The sequence below is a fragment of the Carettochelys insculpta genome, chromosome 2 (assembly GCF_033958435.1).
Source record: "Carettochelys insculpta isolate YL-2023 chromosome 2, ASM3395843v1, whole genome shotgun sequence".
Lineage (NCBI taxonomy): Eukaryota > Metazoa > Chordata > Testudines > Carettochelyidae > Carettochelys > Carettochelys insculpta.
Window position 1 is genome coordinate 197,206,946 of NC_134138.1, and position 22,733 is coordinate 197,229,678.

Consider the following 22,733-nt stretch of genomic DNA (forward strand, 5'->3'; position numbering starts at 1 on the left):
CACCAGAGCTGCTTTACAGATGTAGGTGGTTAATGTGGAAATAACAGCTTCTTTATCGCTTACGTGTCAGTGTTTGGAGAAATAAAGGCTCATTGATCCCCTGGTCATAGTTTGTTTTGCCCCTACCATTTCCACCTTCCTCTCACAGTACACTCATCCCTCGTTAAATGAGTACTTTACTAACGAGTACTCGCTTAAATGAGGGACAGCTTTACTTACCTTTGTTCACTCTATGAGTGAACTCCCCCTGCTAATATGAGCCTTACCCCTGCCCTGAGCTCCAACCTACTGCAGCCTGCCCACCCCCTGCCGGCCTCGCAACCCCAACCTGCAGCAGCCTGCTCCCCCCCACCCCAGCCCCATAGCAGCTTGACTCCTGCCACCAGCCCTGCGGCAGCCTGACCCCCCCGCACCTCCGCCAGCCCCGCAGACTGACTCCACGGCAGCTTGACCCCTCCCCTCTATGCCAGCCTGGTAGACCTAACCCACTGCAGCTTCATTTCTGCAACCCTGTCAGACCACATACCCAACCCTCATCAGCCTAAACCCCCACCCACCCCAAAGACCCAACTGGCCCCCAGGTTTTAACCCTCCCTCCCACTCATGGCCCTAAATTGCACTCGGCCTTTGACCTTTTCCAACCCAAGGTTCACTTCCTATTCAAAAGCAGCGCCACCTGCTGCCACTCCTTCATCATGCTCTAGGAACCAATCAGAGACTTCTATGTGTATTTTAATGAGACTTTAGTGTCCCTCTAATGAGTTTTTGCCCATAAGCAAAAAGTTGGGAACCAATTGTGCTTGTAGAGCGAGGGATGAGTGTACTGGCACTGAATGCAAAGTACTAGGGACCTATGGAGATCTGGGCTTGAGGTGTACATCCCCTGTATAGGTTCTTCAAATCTAGCCACTTAGGCACACTGTTCAGTGAGCCATGGCAATTCTGTTGTCTCTGGATTTCAGCACACATCCACAGTCCACAAACTTATTTTTTATGTTATCCACAAGTTCCGTATTCATGATACACTCTCCATTTAAAAAAGAAATACCTTCTTTCTTCTGCATCCAGAAGATGGTGATAGGCAGCAATATCCTTCTCCAGCTGTATTTTGTTGGACATCAGAATTTCACGATCCTTCTGCTGCTGCTCAGTTTCTGCTCTGATTTCTCGCACCTCAGCCTCTAGCTTGGTAATGACAGAGCCTAGGTTCTGAAGTTCAATGTCATGCCAGTGCTTAGCATCGTACAAGGAATTCTCCAGACCCCTTTTCTATATGAAACATTAATTATAGCACTCAGAACAGAGTCATGACTTCTGATAATCTCTGTAGTGTTTCAGCTAGGCCTTGGTGGAAGGTATGCATGGAAATTTCAAACTTCCCACTGCATTTGCATCTGCTGAAATGGAGACCCCAATATACAGGAAATTCTGTCCATTAGATCTTTATATTGTATCTGAGCATTGTGGCAATGTGGATTACTGAAATGGTTTGTCTGAGGCTGTCTCAGAGATTGTCAGACAATGGGCATATGCCCCCCCCCCCCCCAGCCTTCCAGCCCTGAGCAATGTTGAGGGACTTTGGGAGAGGGTGAATGGTGATGTCAGTTGGCTTGTATCAATGTCATGCAGCAGGACCTGGGCCAGTCCCCATGGGATGTGGGGGAGCATCACCTCCACCCTGATTCACTTCATCAGGTGGATTAGGTTCAACATCCACTGCAGCTGTGCAGATTTCTGCTTGCATCAGCCTCCATGCCCAACACTGGCTTCACTCCAGAGACCGTCTCAGATGCCTTTTGACTCTAAAAACACCAAGGCAAGGGAAAGGTATTGGTCTTGCCCTAGTGGCTCAGCCTGGCTGCAAGGTAGAAGCAACTTGCTGCGTGACGCATTGGCTGTGCCATTGGAAAGAATCTGTTTTGAAACTTACAAATATAGGCATTCACTTACAATCATGTTAAGGTCTCTGTTAGGTTTATGAGTAGGCTGTCGAGCACAGTTTTTCATGTATCTCTTTTTGTCTGAGTTACAGGTATGAAACCAAAAATTGTTATTCAAAGGGGGCACTCAGCTGAAAAAGTTTCAAACAGCTTGGCTATCCATAGAGCCCTGCAAATCTGTGGGTATCCACACCCATGGATGTCACCGTAGCTATCCATGGCTCATTTTGTGGATACAAAATTTGTATCTGTATCCATACAGGGCTTCGGTTATCTGACAAGGCACTAAAATGTACTTGTGCTCTATAACGCTTTGTATCAAATAATCTCAATAACAGTTTATAAATGTTGATGAATTGAAGTGCTGAGGGATAGAATTTCAGGCTGATTTTTGTAAGTGCTGAGCACACACAACACTGGTTTGTGGGCATATAAGGGACTTACTCTCACCAGAAACAGCCAAATGAGAATATGCCCTAGAAAAGTATACTGAGTTGTACTGAGTGTACTCTAGTTCTCAATCGATACTACTTACCAAAGTTCTTAAAGATTCAGTCTCTGCTTGCAGACTCTGTATTTTGCAGGCTGTTTCATGGAATTCTGCTCTCAGAGATTCTACCAATTCCTCCTCTTGGGTTTGCACAGTGGGAGGTGTTTCTGTGGTTTGCTGTCAACAGGCAATAATTGTCCATCACAACATGCTTTATTGATAACAATAATTTACATTTCTCCCATCTCATGATGGAAGTTCTTTTGCAGTTTGTGGCTACTCTGATTTTATGTTTGTCATTTTATATTTTAAGTTCTTTTAACCATTTTTGTTACTTTTTAAGAGCATAATCACCACATTTTCTATATATGTATATGTAAAATTATTCTGTGTATACACTTATTCAAAGAGACATATGTAGTCTCATCAGCATGCTGGTTGGTGTTCATGCAAATACATTAAAAGTGACCTGCAAAAATTAAAATAGGATTCTGCAATTCTTCTTTATGATGTATTCTAATGGAAGGGTATTTTGGTTGTGTGCATGTGCTGTATTTCATTTGGTATTAGAAATCCAGAACTCTCCTACTCTTGTTCCCCTTCCCATGGAAGACTGAAGAACTAGTAAGATTGTGATAACAAGATCAATGAAGTAAAACCCAATTAATTGGAAGGGAAAATGTTTATTCAGATAATTCCATACTTTTATATTTAATTCTTTTAAACATCTTTTTAAACTTGATCTCCCTAGAAACAGGCAACAGAAAATACTTTTTGAGAGTTAATATGACTGCCCCTTTTAGTAAGTTGTATATATAACCCACACATCTATGTGTCGTTCACTCAGACACCATGCCCATGTCTACACTAGTACAAGTCTTTGAAATGGCCATGCAAATGTCCATTTTGAAGATTACTAATGAGGTGCTGAAGTACCTATTCATTGCCTTACTAGTATGCCGCCGGCCGCAGCTCTTTGAAATTGCCACGTTTTGCTCCCGCGTGGCTCATCCTGACAGGGCTCCTTTTCGAAAGGACCCCAGGAACTTCGAAATCCTTTTATTCCGATCAGCAGATAGTACTTTCAAAAAGGACCCCCATCTGGATGAGCCGGGCAGGAGCGAAAAATGGCAATTTCGAAGTGTTGCGGCTGGCCCCGTGCTAATGAGGCACTGACAATGCATTTCAGCACCTCATTAGCAACCTTCGAAATGGCCATGCAACTTCAAAATGGCCATTTAGCAGAATTGTGCTAGTGTAGACGTAGCCCAGGAGTATAGTAATATCTTTTATTGGATCAGCTTCTTGGTGAAAGAGACAAACTTTCACCTGGTATAAGAGATTCAAGTCTATATTGAGCAAACATAAGACTTGATTTTCCTGATATTTCTCTGGAAACACGAAGGCCGTTTCTACACAGCCCACTTCCTTTGGAAGTGGCATGCTAATACATGGAGTGAAAAATGCTAATGAAGCATAGATACAAATTCCCTGTGCCTCATTAGCATAATGTCATGTGATTTGGAGTCCATAAGACCATTCTTCCAGACTCCAAAACGCCAAGTAGAAGCGCAGCCCCTCAAAAATTTTTGGGAAGAAGGACTTCCTTCCAGAAGCACCCCCGGTGGCTGCGCTTCTACACAGCATTTTGGAGTCTGGAAGAACGGCCTTACAGACTCCAAATCATGTGATGTTATGCTAATGAGGTGCGGGGAATTTGCATCCACGTCTCATTAGCATTTTTCGCTCTGTGTATTAGCTTGCTACTTCCAAAGGAAGTGTCCTGTGTAGAAACGGCCAAAGGCTGTGTCTACGCTTGCATTCCTCTTTCAAAAGAGGCATGCAAATGAGGGAAACTAAAAGTGCAAATGAGGAGGTGCAGATTTGCATATCTGACACCATTTGCATATTTCAATTTTGAAATAGCTTCTTTCGAAAGAAGAATACTAGTGTAGACACTGCTCTTTCGAAAGTAAACCCCATCTTCAAAAGAATCCTTCTTCCCTTTTTTTGAAACAAGAATAAGCAAGTGAAGAGCCAGATATGCAAATCTGCACCTCCTCATTCGCATTTTCAGTTTCCCTCATTTGCATTCCTCTTTGAAAGAGGAATGCAAGTGTAGACACAGCCACTGAGGTTACATCTGCACTAAGAGAAATCTTCCAAATAGCCAGGCAAATGGCCATTTCAAAGAATACTAATGAGTGATGCATATTCAGTGCCTCATTAGCATGCTGCCGGCCACAGCACTTAGAAATTGCCACTTCTCACTGCCATGCAGCTCATCCAGATAGAGGTCCTTTTTCAAAAGGGGCCCTTTTTGAAAGGACCCTGCCAACTTCGAAATCCCCTTAGCAGCAGATAGGGGATTTCGAAGTTGGTGGGGGTCCTTTCGAAAAGGACACCTGTCTGGACGAGCCACTTGGGAGCCAAAAACGGCAATTGTTAAGTGCCATGGTCGGAGGCATGCTAAGGAGGCGCTGAATATGTATTTCAGTGCCTCTTTAGTAATTTTGAAATGGCCATTTGTATGGCCATTTTGAAGTTTGTGCCAGTGTAGACATAAATGCTCAGCCTAACCCTGTCCCACTTTGTGACTTATTTGCTGACTACATAATCTTTTATGATTAAGGTAATATAACATTCAAATGGAACTGGAATTTCATATGCTAATATTGGAAAATGCATGGATATAGATACGCTAATATTAGGGTGTAAGCAGTTGTTTCGCCCAATTAATCTGCTACACACTTTAATAATCTCCATTATAAAGAAATTTTAAAAACCTATTTTAGTCCATATGAGTGGAATTCTGGATAGTGCAGCGTGACGTTGCCTGGAGGCATTTTCATGAGGGGCTGTACCTCCAAGGCTACGTCTACACGTGCCCCAAACTTCGAAATGGCCATGCAAATGGCCATTTCAAAGTTTACTAATGAAGGGCGGAAATGCATATTCAGAGCTTCATTAGCATGCGGGCGGCAGCGGCTCTTCGAAGTAGGCGGGGTCCTTTCGAAAAGGAGCCCCGTCGGGACGAGCTGTGCGGCGGCAAGGAGCGTCAATTTCGAAGTCCCCTTATTCCCATCAGCTCATGGGAATAAGGGGACTTTGAAGTAGGCGGTGTCCTTTCAAAAAGGAGCCCCGTTGGGATGAGCCGCGTAGCAGCGAGGCGCGTCAATTTCGAAGTGCCGCGGCCGCCCGCATGCTAATGAAGCGCTGAATATGCATTTCAGGGCTTCATTAGTAAACTTCAAAATGGCCATTTGCATGGCCATTTCGAAGTTTGGGGCACATGTAGACACGGCCCAAGAGGTACAGTCTTCCCCTAAAGAACTCCTGGAGTATGTGGTTCTGTCCTATGTGGAGTAAGTTGCACTTCCAGGGATGCACATAGGCTACATCTACACTAGCCCCAAACTTTGAAATGGCCACGCAAATGGCCATTTCGAAGTTTACTAATGAAGCGCTGAAATGCATGTTCAGCGCTTCATTAGCATGCGGGCGGCCGCGGCACTTCAAAATTGACGTGCCTTGCTGCTGCGCAGCTCATCCCAACGGGGCTCCTTTTTGAAAGGACCCCGCCTACTTCAAAGTCCCCTTATTCCCATCAGCTCGTGGGAATAAGGGGACTTTGAAGTAGGCGGTGTCCTTTCGAAAAGGAGCCCTGTTGGGACGAGCCGCGTAGCAGCGAGGCGCGTCAATTTCGAAGTGCCACGGCCGCCCACATGCTAATGAAGTGCTGAATATGCATTTCAGGGCTTCATTAGTAAACTTCGAAATGGCCATTTGTGTGGCCATTTTGAAGTTTGGAGCTAGTGTAGACACAGCCATAGAGAGTCATCCTTATGCTTCTACAGGAATTGCACATCTCCTTATCCCTCGTGTGAAGTACAAAGGAGGGAGGAATCTTTGTGCCCTTGGCAGTGGGCATCAGCAAAAGGGTCACACATCATTTGATCCTAAACCTGATCTAATCATTTGTGTCCTCCTATTGTTGTTGTTTTTTCTGTACTTGTGCAGTTGTACCAAGGAGAGAGTCGTCGTCATCGTCATCATCAACCACCATTGGTTCCACGCCTGTTGGTGTCCGATGCCTCCCTCACTACTTTCTTCCATCTTTCCCTGTCCAGTTCAGAGTGGTGCAGAGCTAGTCTACAGAAACTAAGACAATCTACTATATCATCTATCCATTTTCTGTGGGGTCTGACTCTCCTATTTGAACCATCCATTATGTCAAATACCAGGGTCTTGATTTTTCATTGTTCCTTCTCTCTGCAGACATGTCCGAATAGCTGTACCTTCCATTGTATAATCTTCTGTAGCAGGTTCTGGTTTTGGCTGTATCTTCCTATATAATTCCTCATTGGTGACCTTCTTCATCCATCCTATCTGCCTCCTTCTATAACAACTCTCAAATGCCAATATCCTTCTCTTCAAATCTTTCACTATTGCCTGTGTCTCACATCCATACAACTTGCTGCTGAATATGCATATTTTCAACACACTTAGCTTTGTTCCTAAGCTAATCGCTTTGCTTTTTCAGATCTTATCCATCACCTTCAAACTCGATCTTGCTTTCCTTACAGTTGCTATTTCCTTCTTACTGTCTAGATCATATGTTACGTTGCTTCCCAGATACGTGGACTTCTCTATGTTCTCTAGTTTGATCCCATCCACACTGATCTTCCTTCCTATTTCCTTATCTCCGTATACCATTGTTTTTGTTTTATCAATGTTCATAATTGGTCCGTACAACTTCCCTTCCTCTTTTTAGCACCTGCACCATTCTCACTAGCTTCTGTTCATCTTCCTCCATGATAACTGTATCATCTGCGAACCTCAGGTTGTTGATTCTACCCCCCCATACACAGATCTCCCTTCTGCCTCTTCCTTGATCTTGTCCACTGCTCTCTCCAGGTGCATGATGAAGATAATTGGCAATATCAGATCTCCTTGTCTCGTAAGTCTACTCATTCTAAATCAACTTTCCAACTCCGTATGTGTTCTCAGTGCTGCCTCTGCATTTTTGTTGATTTCCTTCAATAACCATGTCAGTCTGCTATCCGTTCTGTATGACTCCAACACTGCCTAGACCACTTTATGATCTACGCTGTGCCTTCTGCAAATCGATGAAGCATTTGTAGATATTCTTCTTTTGCTGAGCTTTCTCCGTTATCAATCTTTAGTGCCAATATCTGCTGTACGGTATTTCTGTCTTGCTTGAATCCTGCTTGCTTGTCCACTAGGTGTTCTTCTATCTGCAATCTCTCCCTATCAGTAAAGGGGAGCGTGATACACCAAATTCCTTGTGCCTGAAAGCATTTGGGTGAGTGGAGGGACGGGGCAGGGTCTCTTGTTAAGTGCATGCAGGTATATTTTTTTGAAGTTCCTAGAGAACAGTTTGATTTTTAGGGCAGTCTGTGCTATTTATCAGCATTGTGCATTGTTCAGAAGTCTGGAAGCTGAGGTTAATTTGTTTTTCAGTTTGGCACGGAGGCAATTATTTAGTCTAGTCCAATCCAGAGATGCCTATGAGGAACGTCGGAGACCCCTCACCAAGCTAGGTGAATGACCAACAGAGTGGTAAATGAAGTTCAGTCCTGATAAATGACAAAGTAATGCATTTCATGGGAAACATTTAACATTTTTGATGGGGAGGGAAAGTAACCATTGAAGGAATTTAGCCACAGTCATACTGGAGTCTCCATCACTAACCATTTTAAATCAGGATTGGATATTCTTCTATAAGATCTGCTTTTGGAATTATTTTGGAAGAAGTCCTAAGGCCCGTGTTATACAGGAGGTTAGACTAGATGATTACAGTGGTCTGTTCTATCCTTTAAATATCTAAATCTGTGAAGACCTAGGTATGTGTTAACAGTCCCTTTTGCATGTGACACCTGTATAGTTGATGTGCTCGTTGTTGCAGCTGCTACTTCTAATTTTCTGTTTTTAAATAGGAGAGAGTGTGGATCAACTTCCACATGAGGAAGAGCAGTAAATGGCACCTCTGAAATGAGGAGAGGGGGGGCTGAAAAATTGATGTTTCATAAACAGTTATCACACTTCTTCTAAAACCATGTAAGCAGATACCCACAGATTTGCAGAGTTCTAGCTACAAAATGCATCTGCAAAAATAAGCTGTGGATATCCACTTCTGTATCTGCAAAAATGAGCCCCAGATATCCACATCTGCAAATGTGGATATGAAGATCTCTGCACGTAAGATCAGTGCTGTGAAAGATTTGCTTAACAAGATTTGAAGTATAAGGATTTGATGACAAATATACTGTAGATGCTCATCTTTCTCACTCACCGGGGTATCATTGTTGAAGTGGAGGGATCAGAGACACCAACTTTATTTGCTGAGGGTGTGCTCCCTGGCTCTGCCTCCAGCCACAGGCCTTGCTCCTACTCCATCCCTTCTCCCAAGGCCCCGGTTCTCCCTTTCCCTGCCTCTGATTTGACCTCTTCCACAAGTGTGCCCTGCCCTCACTCTGTTACCCCAGCCCTCCAATGCTTCCAGCACATGCTGTGAAACAGGTGATCCATGGTGGGTGGGAGGCACTCGGGAGGTGGCGCTGACAGGAAAGCTGCTGGTGGGTGCTCTATTTTTGCAGCAGCTCTGGCTCATAAACCTTATGGTGATTAGTAACAGAGAGAAAGCCGTGCTAGTCTATATACTATCAAAACAAAAAAGCAGTCCGGTAGCACTTTAAGGACTAACAAACTAATTTATTAGATGATGAGCTTTCATGGGACAGACCCACTTCTTCAGACCACAGCCATACCAGAACAGAAACAGAGAGGAAGCTGTGCTAGTCTATACACTATCAAAACAAAAAGCAGTCAAGTAGCACTTTAAAGACTAGCAAAATAGTTTATTAGGTGAGCTTTCGTGGTCTGAAGAAGTGGGTCTGTCCCATGAAAGCTCACCTAATAAACTATTTTGCTAGTCTTTAAAGTGCTACTTGACTGCGTTTTTGTTTTGATACCAGAACAGACTCGATTATTTAAGGCTCAGAGTACCAAAAATAGTAATCAAGGTGGACAAATCAGAAAAAAAAAAAGATCAAGGTGAGCAAACCAGAGAGTAGAGGCGTGGAAGGGGGAGTCAAGAATTAGATGAAGCCAACTATGCAAATGACACTATAGGGGTTCATTAGATTAAGCCAAGTATGCAAACGAGCCCCTATAATGTCATTTGCATACTTGGCTTCATGTAATTCTTGACTCCCCCTTCTGCACCTCTACTCTCTGGTTTGCTCACCTTTGATCTTTTTTTTTTTTTTTTTCTGATTTGTCCACATTGATCACTATTTTTTGGTTCTCTGTGCCTTAAATATTGAGTCTGTTCTGGTATGGCTATGGTCTGAAGAAGTCGGTCTGTCCCACAAAAGCTCACCTAATAAATTAGTTTGTTAGTCTTGAAAGTGCTACTGGACTGCTTTTTTGTTTTGATCTTATGGTGACTGTGTATTTTCTAAGTATTTCTGCAGCATGGCTGTAAAAGTGATTTTTTGCTGGACTGTGCTCTGGTTTGCTAGTCACTGGAGATGATTGTTGAGGATTATTTCTTGATCTTGATACTGCAAAGCTGGAAAAAAAACCGCCTACATAAGGTGATAGTTTCCCCCAACTCCACCCCTTCAAATAAGGTTTCATCTTAGTAGAGGAAAAGCTGCATTAGAATGTCCTTTTACAAAGTATGAGTGAGAACTTTTAATGGTAATATTTATACTACAGACCGATGGAATCATAAAAATGTAGCACTGGAAAGGATCGGGATTGTCTATTCTAGTGCCCGGAACTGAGACACTGCTTTACAAATTACTGCTCAGTCTCCCTACCTCTGCTAAAGTAAACAGTATCGCATAGAGCTCCAGAAGGGGCTTGTTTCTGTATACATGGATAGAGAGAAAATGATGATGTCTTTTGGAAGTATACATTTCAGTGATCTTGGTTGCACTGTATTCAGAATGGCTGCATACTGAGACATGGAAAATAAAGCAGAAGAAGAGGGTGGGATGGCAAAATAGACAGCGTTAAGCAGGATGAAGATAAAGCCAAACCTAGGGGACAAGATTCCTCTCCATATGTATAAATTGCTGTCCTGTTACATAAAATCATGTTGCACAGTTATGGCCATCCCTAACTGACATCAGTAAAATCCTTGTTTGCTAGGACACTGGGCGCTAGCCTATGTGTATTTGCCATATATGTGTTTTTTCCCTTAAACTTTACCTTTTTATTTTTTCCACCTAAGCAAAATAGAAAGACAATGTGTCTTTTGACAAAAGATTTCACTCTTGAATCCTGCAGAGAACTAATTTTCTGCTTTAGTGTCTCTACATTAGAAATGATAGGAAAGCAAAAATGTGGATAGACTCCCTTATTTTGTAAGTTTAAAGCACTGATGTTTTAAAATGGGTATAATTAGGGATGGTTTCCTCTCTGAGTTACATCTGTGCTCCCTAATGAAATCAGTGGATCTGAATAAATGCTTCTTGGGATGAAGCTGGATTCATGGTTTGTGGGATCCTTGTTGTCATTCTGTTTCAAGAAAAAGTATTTTAATGATTATCCCATGGGATAGAAAAATATATCTTTCTTCAGTTGTTTCATGGAGCTTGGGGGTCTCCAGGGACTGCATCCCATCTGCAGTCAGGTGTGACTCTTGCTCAGCAAATAGAAAAGAAGGTTTATTAGGCGGCAGGGACACAGCATAGAACAGAAGTGTCAGCACAGCAACCGGAAACAGTCAGTCCAATCCATTTTGGGATGAGGTGACCCTGAGGGGGACTCCCGAGCCAGGGCCTTGCCCCCCTCCCCACCCCTTCTTGTCTCTGTCCCCTCGCTCCAGCTAACTGCTTTCCAACTCCCAGTTCCAATTTAAACTGGCCAAGTCCCTGTCCTGTTTCCCAGGTAACAAAGGTGTCACCTGAGACCTCATATTACCACTATGCACCAATGCTACCTAGTGAAACAGGGAAACTGCAGGGAACCACAAGGTCTCGGGGAACGCCTGCCCGCTAACCATAGGAATAAAATCCTCACACACCACACTTCGCCACACGTTGTAATATCCCTTGTTGTTGGAGACAGCTACAGAGAATGCTGTAGGTGCCTACCTTGGCATGAAGCAAGACACTTGTCTCAACACGATTTTTCTCGATATCCTTCTCCCAGTGAATTTTAATTTTTTCCAGTATGTCATCCAGACCAATTCCAGTAGGAGCTTCCAGTTCTTCCAGCTGAAAGCCAGCAAGTTGATTGTATAACATCTTCACATCCTGGGGAAAAAAGCCATGAAACCTCAGAAAAAGGGTCGCGCAGATGTCAATTCCAGTTTTAGAGGATACCAAGGAGCATGTGCAATGCAGTCGTCTTTGTACCATGTAATGCAAATATATTCATAAAGCCATTCTTTAAAATTTCTCTCTTCATGTGGCCATTGCAAGCTATTCATAAGATCTGATCCTTAATTACCTTGCACATTTTTTTTGGTCATAACATTTTACGTTCACACTGCAAACATGTATATCATTATTTTTTAGTAGTGTTTGACCATATTCTTTGACCAGAACTAAATGATTGTCTAAAATGCAAGGCAGTGGAGAAGCAAGACCGTTGTCTGTCCTGCTCTCTGGAGGGGATATTCCAACTAATCAATTGTATGAACATTTGTTTGTATGTATAAATTAGGGCTATTTGATTAATCACATTTAACTCGCATGATTAACTCAAAAGTTAATTGGGAGTAATCCTAATTTTAATCACTGTTAAACAATAGAATACCAGTTGAAAGCTATTAAATATTTATAGATGTTCTTCTACATTTTTAATATATTGATTTCAATTTCAATACAGAGTATAGTGTTCATTTTATATTCATGATTTTTGCAAACATTTGAATGGTAAAAATGATAAAAAACCAGTATTTTTCAATTCAGATCACACAAGTACTATAGTGCAATATCTTTTGTGAAAATGCAACTTACATATGTTTTAATACATACCTGCAGTCAAATTTAAGCTACATAAAGCTTTAGAGCCTACAAAAGTCTACTCAGTCCTATTTCTTGTTCAACCAGTCACTAAGAAAAACATGTTTGTTTACATTTATGGGAGCTAATGCTTCCCTTTTCTTATTTTCCATGTCATCTGCCACAACACACATGACACTTTTATAGCCAGTACTGCAATCTGTTTACAAGAAAATATGCTAAACATTCATATACCCCTTAATATTTCCGCCACCATTTCAGATAGCATGCTTGTATGCTGATGATGCTTGTTTAAAAATGTAGTGCATTAACTAAATTTATGACTGAACTCCTTGGAGAGAGAATTGTATGTCTCCTGCTCTATTTTACTCACATTCTGCCATATCCTTCATGTTATAGCATCTCTGTTGATGACCCACCATATTCATTTTAAAAATAAATAATCAGTCACAGATTTGTCAAAATGCAAATAAGTACTGATGTGAGATGTCTAAAGATAGCTACAGCACTTAACCCCAGATTTAAAAATCTGATGTTCCTTCCAAAATCTGAGAGGGATGAGGTGTGGAGCTTGCTTTCGGAAGACTTAAAAGAGCAACACCGTAATGCAGCAAATGCAGAATCTGCAACACCAAAACCAAAACATCAGCCTTCTGCTGATGGCATCAGATTAAGATGACAAAAGTGAACATCTCTTGGTCTGCACTGCTTTGTTCTGTTCACTAATGATTCAAGTTATCAGCATGTCCTCTGGCATAACGGTTGAAGCATGAAGGAAAATGAGTCTTTACAGCTTGCAGCCAGAACCAACAATGCCATGTGTATGGCTGTTCTCACTCTCGCTTTCAGGTGATGTAACCAAGAAGCAGGCAGCATTATCTCCTGCAAACTGTAAACCAAACTTGTCTGAGTATTTGGCTGAACAAGAAGTAGGCTCAAGTGGACTTGTGTGCTCTAAGGTTTTACACTGTTGTATTTTTGAATGGAATTTTTTAATATATCTACATTTGTAAGTTCAACTTTCATGATAATGTGATTATGCCAATAGTTGTATTAGATGAATTAAAAAGCTATTTTTGTGTTTTCATTGCAAATATTTGTAATAAAATATATGCTGTATATTGAAATCAATATTTGAAAATGTAGAAAACATCCAACATATTTAAATAAATGGAATGCTTTTTTTAATTTAACAGCATCATTAATTGCAATTAATTTTTTGAATCACTTCTAGTATAAAATATACTGTGTCTCAGTTCAGGGGATCTTCATGCTTCTTGGATGTGAGATTGGCTTATGAAAGCAATAGAATTTCTTGGAAATGTGTTTATTCATCACTGCTTGAGGGATAACTGTTTCTATGGCTGTTAACAAGCCCATTACAGCAAACTCTTGTTTATACAGTATTTGATCAACTGGAACTCTCGGCTAACCAGCACAATGCCGGCAAACCCTGAGCCATGCCACGGCTTCCCCCCGCTTTTTTTTTTCTCAGCTAGTCCTGGGGTGCTGTGCTCCTCTTCCACCCCCCCGCCCCCCGGCTGAGCAGCTTTACTGCCAGGGACATGGCTGTTAGAGAGGGAACAAGTAGCTCTCTGCTCCGAGCTGCCAGGTGAGTCCTGCTGACCTGCGGCTGCTCCTCCCACCACTAGCTGGGGTGCTCACAGGCGCCTGGTGTCCAGTTGGCTGCAGAGTGGCTGTCAGTGGCTTCTCGCACCCCGCAGCGGTTGGCAAGCCCTACGGCAATCGGTGAGCCGTGAGCCCCACATGGCAACCAGTGAGCCGTGCTCCCGTGCCCCTTGGCGATTGACTATTTGTGCAGCGAGCTGCGAGCCCCACACAACAGTCAGCAAGCTGCCATCCATGAGCCGCACAGCAAACCGTGAGCCCTGCACCACATGGGGAGCAACGAGCCCCGTGCCATGTGGCCATGTGCAAGCCTGGCAAATGGCTCCACTGTCCTCACTGAAAGGGAAAGAGAGCAGCGGTTGAGCTGGGGGCAGAGGAGCTGAACTTTCTTATTCAGAAGGTCTCAAAGCCCCTGCCTCTCTCTCCCCACAGCTACTCTCAATCAACTGTAATATTTGCATATCCAGCAACCTCCTGGTGCCCTGATACAAAATAACTTACTGTATTTTCTGCAGGCCAGACTTAGGTCACCTCTTCTGTAAATGTGCGCAAACATTTGTGCAAATACTTCTGACCCTCTTACTTAGTCCTGTAGGTTTATTGACACACAAACAATAAGATTCGCACATGTAGGCCTGAATTGTCGTCACTATTACACCACACTATTTACATATACCATTTGCATGTATTGCTAGTACAGTGTAACAGTGCCTGAGAATTGGTCTTTAAATAATACCATGTTGAAGTGGTGGTGCTGGTGAGAATATATGTGGGCAAGGGTATGTGCAAAAATGGAGGCTGGTTTGAGGCTCCTTTGAAAACGTGCCCCGTTAGTGTATTCATTCTGTTTACATGGAAATACCATCACAGGAAATTGCTGAAGATCAGCTACTTATTCTGGGTTTGGTTGTGAACTGTCTTATGTTCCTGCACTGATAAATAACGGTGCATATGTTGCATTATTACTCCTTTCCATGAGCTACCCTCATTGTCATTCTGGGCTCAAAGGGAGAAGAGTTGCTCCAGAGCCACTACTTCCTTCCTTTCCTGCCACACACCTAGATGGGGAGAAGGAAGACAGACAGGTAGTAGGTAGAGCCTTGGCTTGGCAAATCTGTGCCAATGTAGATTAAGAAGCAATCTACAATCAGGTACCTGGCTGGTCCATCGTACTTGCCTAGTGGAGCAAGGAGAAAGCAGGTACTGAATTCTGACTTTCTTGAGTCACCATTGCTTCCTGCTCTGTTCCAAGAACCCTTGAATAGGCCTTGCGGTAACCCTGTCTTCTGTCACTGAAGAGGTTTGCTTGGAATTGGATGCTGAAGTCTTTACTCCTGTGACTAATCCTCGTTTAGTGCAATTTCTGCATAAGTCAATGAATGTGAGTAACAGTTGCAAAACCGAGTCCTTGGTTAGTCTATTTTCTCATGTCATTTTGACGCGCTACGTTGATTTGTTCCTCAGAATTGACGGAGAAATTGAGAGTCTTGCGACTAAAGTGTCTTGCTAAGTAGGGTTTATTTAATGTAAAGTTACTTAAGTTGTTTCAGAAGTTTGGCTTAAAGATTCCATGGGGTCGGAGTCTCTTCTTAGTGGAATTAATTGTTATTTATGCTAGTGTGAGAGAGAGGAGCATCAAGTCTTGCAACACTGGGAATTTTACACTTAACGAAGGCCCAGCCTCATAAATCATGTTGTGTGGTCACCGTGTTCTGCTGCTTTCACTCTTTTTGACACTGAATTAAGTTTTATTTATCACGTCAGAAATGTAAAAAGTGTGTGTGGAAAACTTTTTTTTTTTTTTTTAAGGACTAGAACGATGAAGCTTGTAAGCTAAGAAAGCCGGGGCAGGGCAGGGCAGAGAGAGGCTACGTCTGCACTACCAGATAAACTTGAATTTATTAAAACTGATTTTTACAATGCCTTTTATTTTTTAATTCAATTTAGAGTATCCTCACTTCCCGCAGGCTCCCAGCAAATTTGACCCATTGCTTCCACACTGAAATCACCAAACATCAACTGTTGCAGCAGTGCGTCGTGGGAACCTATCTACCAGTTCCCTCATCCCTGCACTCTGAGCCAGGAGCTGGGTGCAGCAGTGCTGCCAGTGTCCCAGTCCCAAACCTTGGGGGACCCGGGAAATTGACAGTGCAGCAGCCCTGGTGAGTTTCCCGGCTCCCGCTAGTACAATAAACCCTCCATTTAAAGGGCTAATAGCGGGAAAGGGCTATCCCTTCTTCCCAATAGTCTGTTAAATGTGAGGGTTTACTCCCCTGCCCTACAGGCACCCCCAGTCCCACCCCAACTTCACCCCCAAAACAGCCCCCACTTCCAAAAAAAACCTAAATCCCTGTCTCACTCACCAGTGCTTTTGGAAGAGCTTCTGGAGCCTGCTGGCTGGGGACGCTTGGTGAGGAGGCCAAGGTGCCTGCAGGCTGGGCACCTGCCATGGTGTGCCTGGCCCCATGCAGCCAGAGCCACCTACACCTCTCGTGGCAGGAGCTGCTTGGCCGCCGGGTGCCAGGCCCTGTTTTGGCCAGAGCTGCCTGCACCTGCCGCGGCAGGAGCTACCTGACCTAGGGGCAGGGGGGGTCTGGCCCCGTACAGCAGAAGCAGCCTGGACGTGGAGTGTCTGGCCCCTGCATGGCTGGAGCTGTTTTGCTGTGGGCAGCTGCAGGGGCCACCACATGCGTGACGGCTCCGGCAAATGGGATGGCTGCAGCAAGTCCCTTAATTTTTGGATGTGAGTAGGGCGGGAGGGAGTTTTAAGATGATATTGACCCCTATTTAGCAGACTTCAAGAACAACAGGGGATGTCCATTGTTTCTGAAGTCCACTAAATTGAGGTTTTGCTGGAGCGGGGAGCTGGAAGCTGTCAGTTTCCCAAGTCCCTGCAGCTTGGGTGCAGCACATAGCTTTGTGGGTTACATACAGGAAACCTCTGGAGGCTAATAAATTCAATTTGAAGATGTGACACTTCCATACTGGCCTTTAATCAAACTTCTGAATTCGAGCTTAATGCTACACCTGTCAGGTAACTGCGACATTGTAATCTCGATGTTAGTGCTCCCTAAATCGAGCTAATGGTATTTACAGTGAAGACAGCCAAGTGGTAATATCGAGCTAATTGCCTTACATTTGAATTTATCTCGTAGTGTAGACACAGCCAGAGAGAGAAGAGGGACAACTTGAAGATAGATGATGCCATTTATGGTTGAGGAAGTTTAGCTTTTTTGATTCTGGTCATAGGTGCTAGAGCTAGGGATGCAAGGGGTTCTGTAGCACTCCCTATCTTAAAGTGGTTTCAAGTTGAGTTAAACAGCTTCCAGAACCCCTGCTTCTGGTTAAGATTGTGTCTGTTTAAGTCAGGTGAAATAAGACCCTTACTATGCATTACACCCAGTGATTACTTACGTCTTCATGATTCTTTGACAGCATGCCTAATTCTTCTTTCATGCTTTCAATCTGACGCTCCAGATCCATTTTAGTTAAATTAGCATCATCAATCACTTTATATAGGGAATTAATTTCATCTTCCACTGCCTTTCTGAATGGCTGCTCATTTTCATATCTGCAGAGAGAAACATAGTAAGCATTATGTGGGCAAACTCACGTTTAGTAAATGATACTGTAGGAATCCTGGCCCCCGCATCAGCACCTGCTTTAGTTTTAAGGTATTGAGATGTTACTGGGGCCAGCAGCTGTGAGGCAGCAGTGTGGAATGCTACCCTCAGAGGAGAATAGCCTGTGTGAAAGTAGCTTGAGCCTGGGGAGGTGTTTGGAAAGAGCTGTTAGAGAGAAGAAGGAAAGGAGAAGATTTGTGGTGCTGTTAGTGACTAAATTAAAGCTGGGGTAAGAGAGGAGGTGATTTGAAAAAAGAACAGGAGAATAAAAGTAGGGGAGTCAGAAGGAAAAGAGGAAAGTTTTTCAGATCTGGAAAAGCAGAAAAAAATAGAACTGAGTGTGTTAGCAGATATTATTAAAGAAGGGAAGTAGAAGAAAATAAAATCTACTGAGGTACGAGAAAGAGAAAGTTTCACCAATTACATTTCCTTTTTGCCCTTCTCCCTTGATAAAGGGAATTGATCAAAAAGCTGTGTTGAATGAAAATAGATTCTGAAAACAGTAAATGATGCACAACCACAAAGGACCAAAAGTAAATGAACAGTGGCTGAAGGCATGCAATTCAAAGGCATCCAATGGCCAAGAGAGAGCCACTAGGTGGAAAAACTGCTTGGTGAACAGAACTACAGCCACGGAAATATCAAATCTAAGGAACACCACACACTGAGGTTAGGCAAAGGACAACAAAAGTAGAGTTGGACTTATAACCAAGGAGAGGACAAATTCATTCTCCTCTGAAGTGACCCAGTACACTGTTGAGTAATTTATTTTCTTTTTTTCTTGTTAAGGATGCATTTGGTATTAACTATGCAAATTACAGAAGAGTAGCATGTACAAACTTGCAAAAATTAATGACTTAGTAACTATGTAGCTTATTATTGGTAGGAGAATTTCCTCAATTTTGAGTCTAGTATAGAGGGAAATTTGACATGAGACTGGGTTTGAAGCAGGAGTCTTGGCACCTGAGGAATACAGATGCAGGCCAAAGGGAGCTGAAATGGGTCAGGTCACCACCAGTAGTTTGTGATGGTAATCCTGTTCACAGCAGGTGTGGTGAAGTGGGACATATAGAAAGGTGGTCCATGACTAAGAATGCTAATACTGTGGCTTTAAACAGAAAGTTGTAGATTGGGGGATGGCTCTTGAAGAGTCAAGAGAATAGACCTGAGTAACATTAGAGAGCAGGCGACTGCTATAGGAGAATACCTGTCTGTTTAATAATGGATAGAAATGTGGACCTCGCTGGATGTTAGATTGCAAGTTACCACATTAGAGCCAACATATCATGAAATATTAGACTCTAAATTGTTTGACTTCTAAGTACAGGATGAAGTTGGTAGCAGGAAGTGGTTCAGCTATCCTGCGCGTTGGCTACACGGAAGCTGAAGTTCAAAATGGGACTACTAAATATTCTAATCAAGGTATTTTTGTTAGTGATGTCAGCAATTAATGCTTACCACTAACAGTCATATAGGTGTAAATCTACTGCACGTTTATTATAAAGAGCTGCTGCAGAGATAAGGAGCAGCTATTCCATCGAAAAAGAAATAGTGGTAGAATACCATTAGACATACGAGAAATTATAAAACTTTTGATAATCAGTATGGTGAATGTGAGGAAAAAAATGTGTTCCATCAAACCGCATCCAAATATAGAAACCATTTTAACTTGTATTTTTTTTAAAAGGGGAGGAGGCCAATAGGGTGAGAGTCTTACTGCTTAATCTTGCTGAGAGGAATTGAAAGGAATCCTACATTCATTGCAGGGAAAGGATTAGTACCAGTTGTAGCTCTGAATTATGGGGGCCAGACCTATGACATTGTATAGAAGTTGGGTGATTGTGTGTCTAATGTGTTGAGGTTGCAACAATATCTTTGTCCCTGAGGAACAAATTGGGAATGAGGAATCCTGGATCCAGGCAGGTCATCTGCAGGCAGTAGCTTAAGATAGTGGGATAGATCCATATGCATGGACAAAAGAAACAGAATTGGTATGAGAGAGAGATATAATTAGAGAGATTTGTGCTGTAACATTGTATCAGCTTGTGAAATAAATGATAGAAGAGATGTTGGAATGTAATAATGTAATAATAGAAAGTCACAGTCTGTGAACTGCACCAGCTATGCTAGTTCAAAAAAAAAAAAAGGGAGACTGTACTTTTGTGTAGGTTAATTGAAAGTTGAACCAGGTTATTTATAAGGATGCCTATTTCTTTTCTAAAATTGAAGATTACTCAACAGCATTAAAGTCAGCTTTTTCTCTTCTATTGATTCAGCTAGTTTTCATGGCAAATTCCAGAGGATCAAAGAAAAAATGCCTTTGTGATGCTCTGGAGAAGATATATTAAGGGGAGGGTTTGGACTGGAAGTTGCTGTCGGCATCAATCTGCAAAGGGAGTGACCTTGTGCTTGTAGGCTAGTTACTCATGTTAGGGGTCTGAACCACAGCTGCATGCCACAGAGACCCCCAAGGTTATAGGGGAGGTAGGAGCAGGATCTTTTACTGGTCTAGGTAGTCTCCAAAATGTTACACTATCTTTACTGGTGTGGCACAGAAGATAGCCCTCACCCATTCTGTTTCTTTGTACTCTCCAAAACCATCATGCGTTGCTTTATTAAAAGGCAAATTATGACAAGAAACAAATTAGCAGTTTGAAAGACAGCACAATCTAGTGTGTAGAGTTCTGGAACGGGAATTTTGAGTCCTGGGTTTTTTCCTGGATTTAACATTTTCATATGAAGTGATCTTTGGGGGCTTTTCCTTTTAGTCTTTCTGCTTTCACATCTATAAAATGGGGATAGTTACAGGCACTCACTTTTGTAAGGTGCTGTGAGAACTAAGGACGAAAAACACTATATGAGCCCCAGATATTACCATTACTGTTTGGTAAACATTTGAAGGAAGGCTTGGTTTGTTGTTCCTTGTGATAGATATCATAAGGGCCAGTCACAGTCATGAAGTAAGTGGGAAGTCTTGCTATTTACTTGGAGTTAACTGTCACCACCCCAGGCCTTATGTACATGAGCTTCCTATTTTTCTTGTTTCTCTGTTCAAAAATATAACATTTAATGCTCCTACAAGCACCTCTAGTTATGCTATCATTTATAGTGAAAATATAAAAAACAGGTGGTACCTGCCTGTTTGGTTGAGTCTGTGTGGGTTGAATAATTGTTTTGTCGTCCTCCCCACCCCTTCCAGAAAAAGCCGCTACTGAAGTGCCTATAAAATACAGCTGTTTTTCCCCTTTGAGCTCTGTGGAGATTTTCTTTATTTGTATATTTTTCTTTGTTTATACTACTGTAAATTGTTTCTTTTTTCATACAAATCTTGCATTGTAAATGGTGCTGCGTCATTGGCTTGGATGTGTTAAAAGACTTATTCAATGCACAGATGGTTGGTTCTGGGATGCTGCAGTATGGAACCCAGCCAGTTTTGGCAGTTGAAATTGCTGATACAGGTGTGAACAGAGGCAGCTTCCTTTTAAAAAAAAAAAAAAAAAAAAAAAAAAAAAAAAAATTCTCCCCTCCCTTTCTTGGTGTGCTCTCTCTCCTTTCCCTTGAATTCAACAGCTGGGGAAACAAGTAGATGACCCCAGTGAGAACTAGTGGGTATTTTTAATATTCATGTATTTGATTCAATGAGATACAACACAAAACATTTTCATCGTTATTGGAACTGTTAATGAAAGTCAATTGGCAATATTTTTTTTTCCACTTATTATGAAATTGATTGACTGCATTTGAAAGAGATTAGCTGGTCAAATGTTTCCCTTTTTGGCAAACATTTGAAGAGAAGGCCAAGAACATAATGCATTTTTGATGTCATTACACGTAACTATTTAAAATAGACTAGGAAGTGAATTTCTTGTGTGGACTGGTCCAGACGAAGGTGGAAGGTGGGGTGGAAACTGTTGAAATCACAGTGGAACTCTTCAAGAAGCTCCTTCCCATGGGTCCAGATGATGGAGATGTCTATGAGGTGCCACAAGTCTTCTTGTTGTTCTCGAAGCTACAGACTAACACGGCTACCTCTCTGATACTTAAAAAAGAGGAATTTAGGGAAAGATCAAATCATTGAGTGGTGAAGATAAGTTAATATGAAATACATCCAGAGTATAAATGTTTGGTCTTGGAAAAGACTTGCTTATGTAAACAGTTTGAATATGAATAATGGTTAGAAGACTCAAGCCTAATATAGAGTGGGGTAGTAAGTGCGATTCAAAGGGACACTTTCAACTGAGGCTTACATACTGTAAACCGGCAGTCCTGAGAATTTTTACCTTGAATCTCCCCTTACTCCTATCTACATGTGTCCCTCCTCCTCAGCTGGGCCAGGAGTGGAGCTGCAGCTCTTGGGGGGGATGAGGTGGGCGAGATGGACAGATAAAGAAAAGGGGGCCAAGGTGGAGACCAGAGTTGGCTGAGACTACTCTTGCCCCAACAGGCTGGGCCTGTGGGCACAGGGTTCAGGGCCAGGGGTGGAACCAGTTGGCCCACTGGGGCCTGGAGGTTGATTTGAGTGTAAATTATTATCTGAGGGTCTCAAAATTCATTACAACCTTAATTTACTTTCATAATAAGACTGTGAGATAAGGTCCAAAAGTGAGTCAGGTCTCTGCGGTAACCACAAGACACATTTTATCTCTAATATGAACATTCAGTTTCATGTTCAGTGTGATAAGTGTCAAAGAAATCCTCCATAGTGTTGCCTCAGGAAAGCTACCTGTCTTTAAAATCTTCAGCGCAGGCTTGAATATTCTCCATTTGCAACATAAGACGAGCATTTTCTAGGACTGCATCACCCACCTAGAATAATGACACAACAGAGGAAGAGCAATTAAGTATGCTAAGTCCAGTTTATTTTGTGAGCAAATGCATAATTTTAGATTCTGAAAGTAATTTAACCTTTGGTCTATTCCATCATTGTAGCGTGCATTTGTTTATAAATTATCCACGATGTAATTTTTCTTCATTGTTCACAATTATTCAACTAGTTGTGAAAATAAATTGTATTGTAGCTTCTTGTTTGCAAACTGGTCACCGT

The 22,733-nt window shown here is 42.4% G+C and overlaps 1 protein-coding gene across 1 annotated transcript in view; it reads right to left on the reverse strand.

Moving 5' to 3' along the window:
* Window positions 1-22,733, reverse strand: part of BFSP2 (beaded filament structural protein 2) — a 47,063-nt gene that overhangs the window by 1,967 nt on the left and 22,363 nt on the right. Inside the window, exons 2-6 of the mRNA XM_074985489.1 lie at window positions 22,413-22,495; window positions 17,481-17,637; window positions 11,562-11,723; window positions 2,476-2,607; window positions 1,049-1,269 (exon numbers count right to left, since the gene is read on the reverse strand). Of these exons, the coding sequence (XP_074841590.1) occupies window positions 1,049-1,269; window positions 2,476-2,607; window positions 11,562-11,723; window positions 17,481-17,637; window positions 22,413-22,495 (755 nt within the window). The remainder of the gene's footprint in view (window positions 1-1,048; window positions 1,270-2,475; window positions 2,608-11,561; window positions 11,724-17,480; window positions 17,638-22,412; window positions 22,496-22,733) is intronic.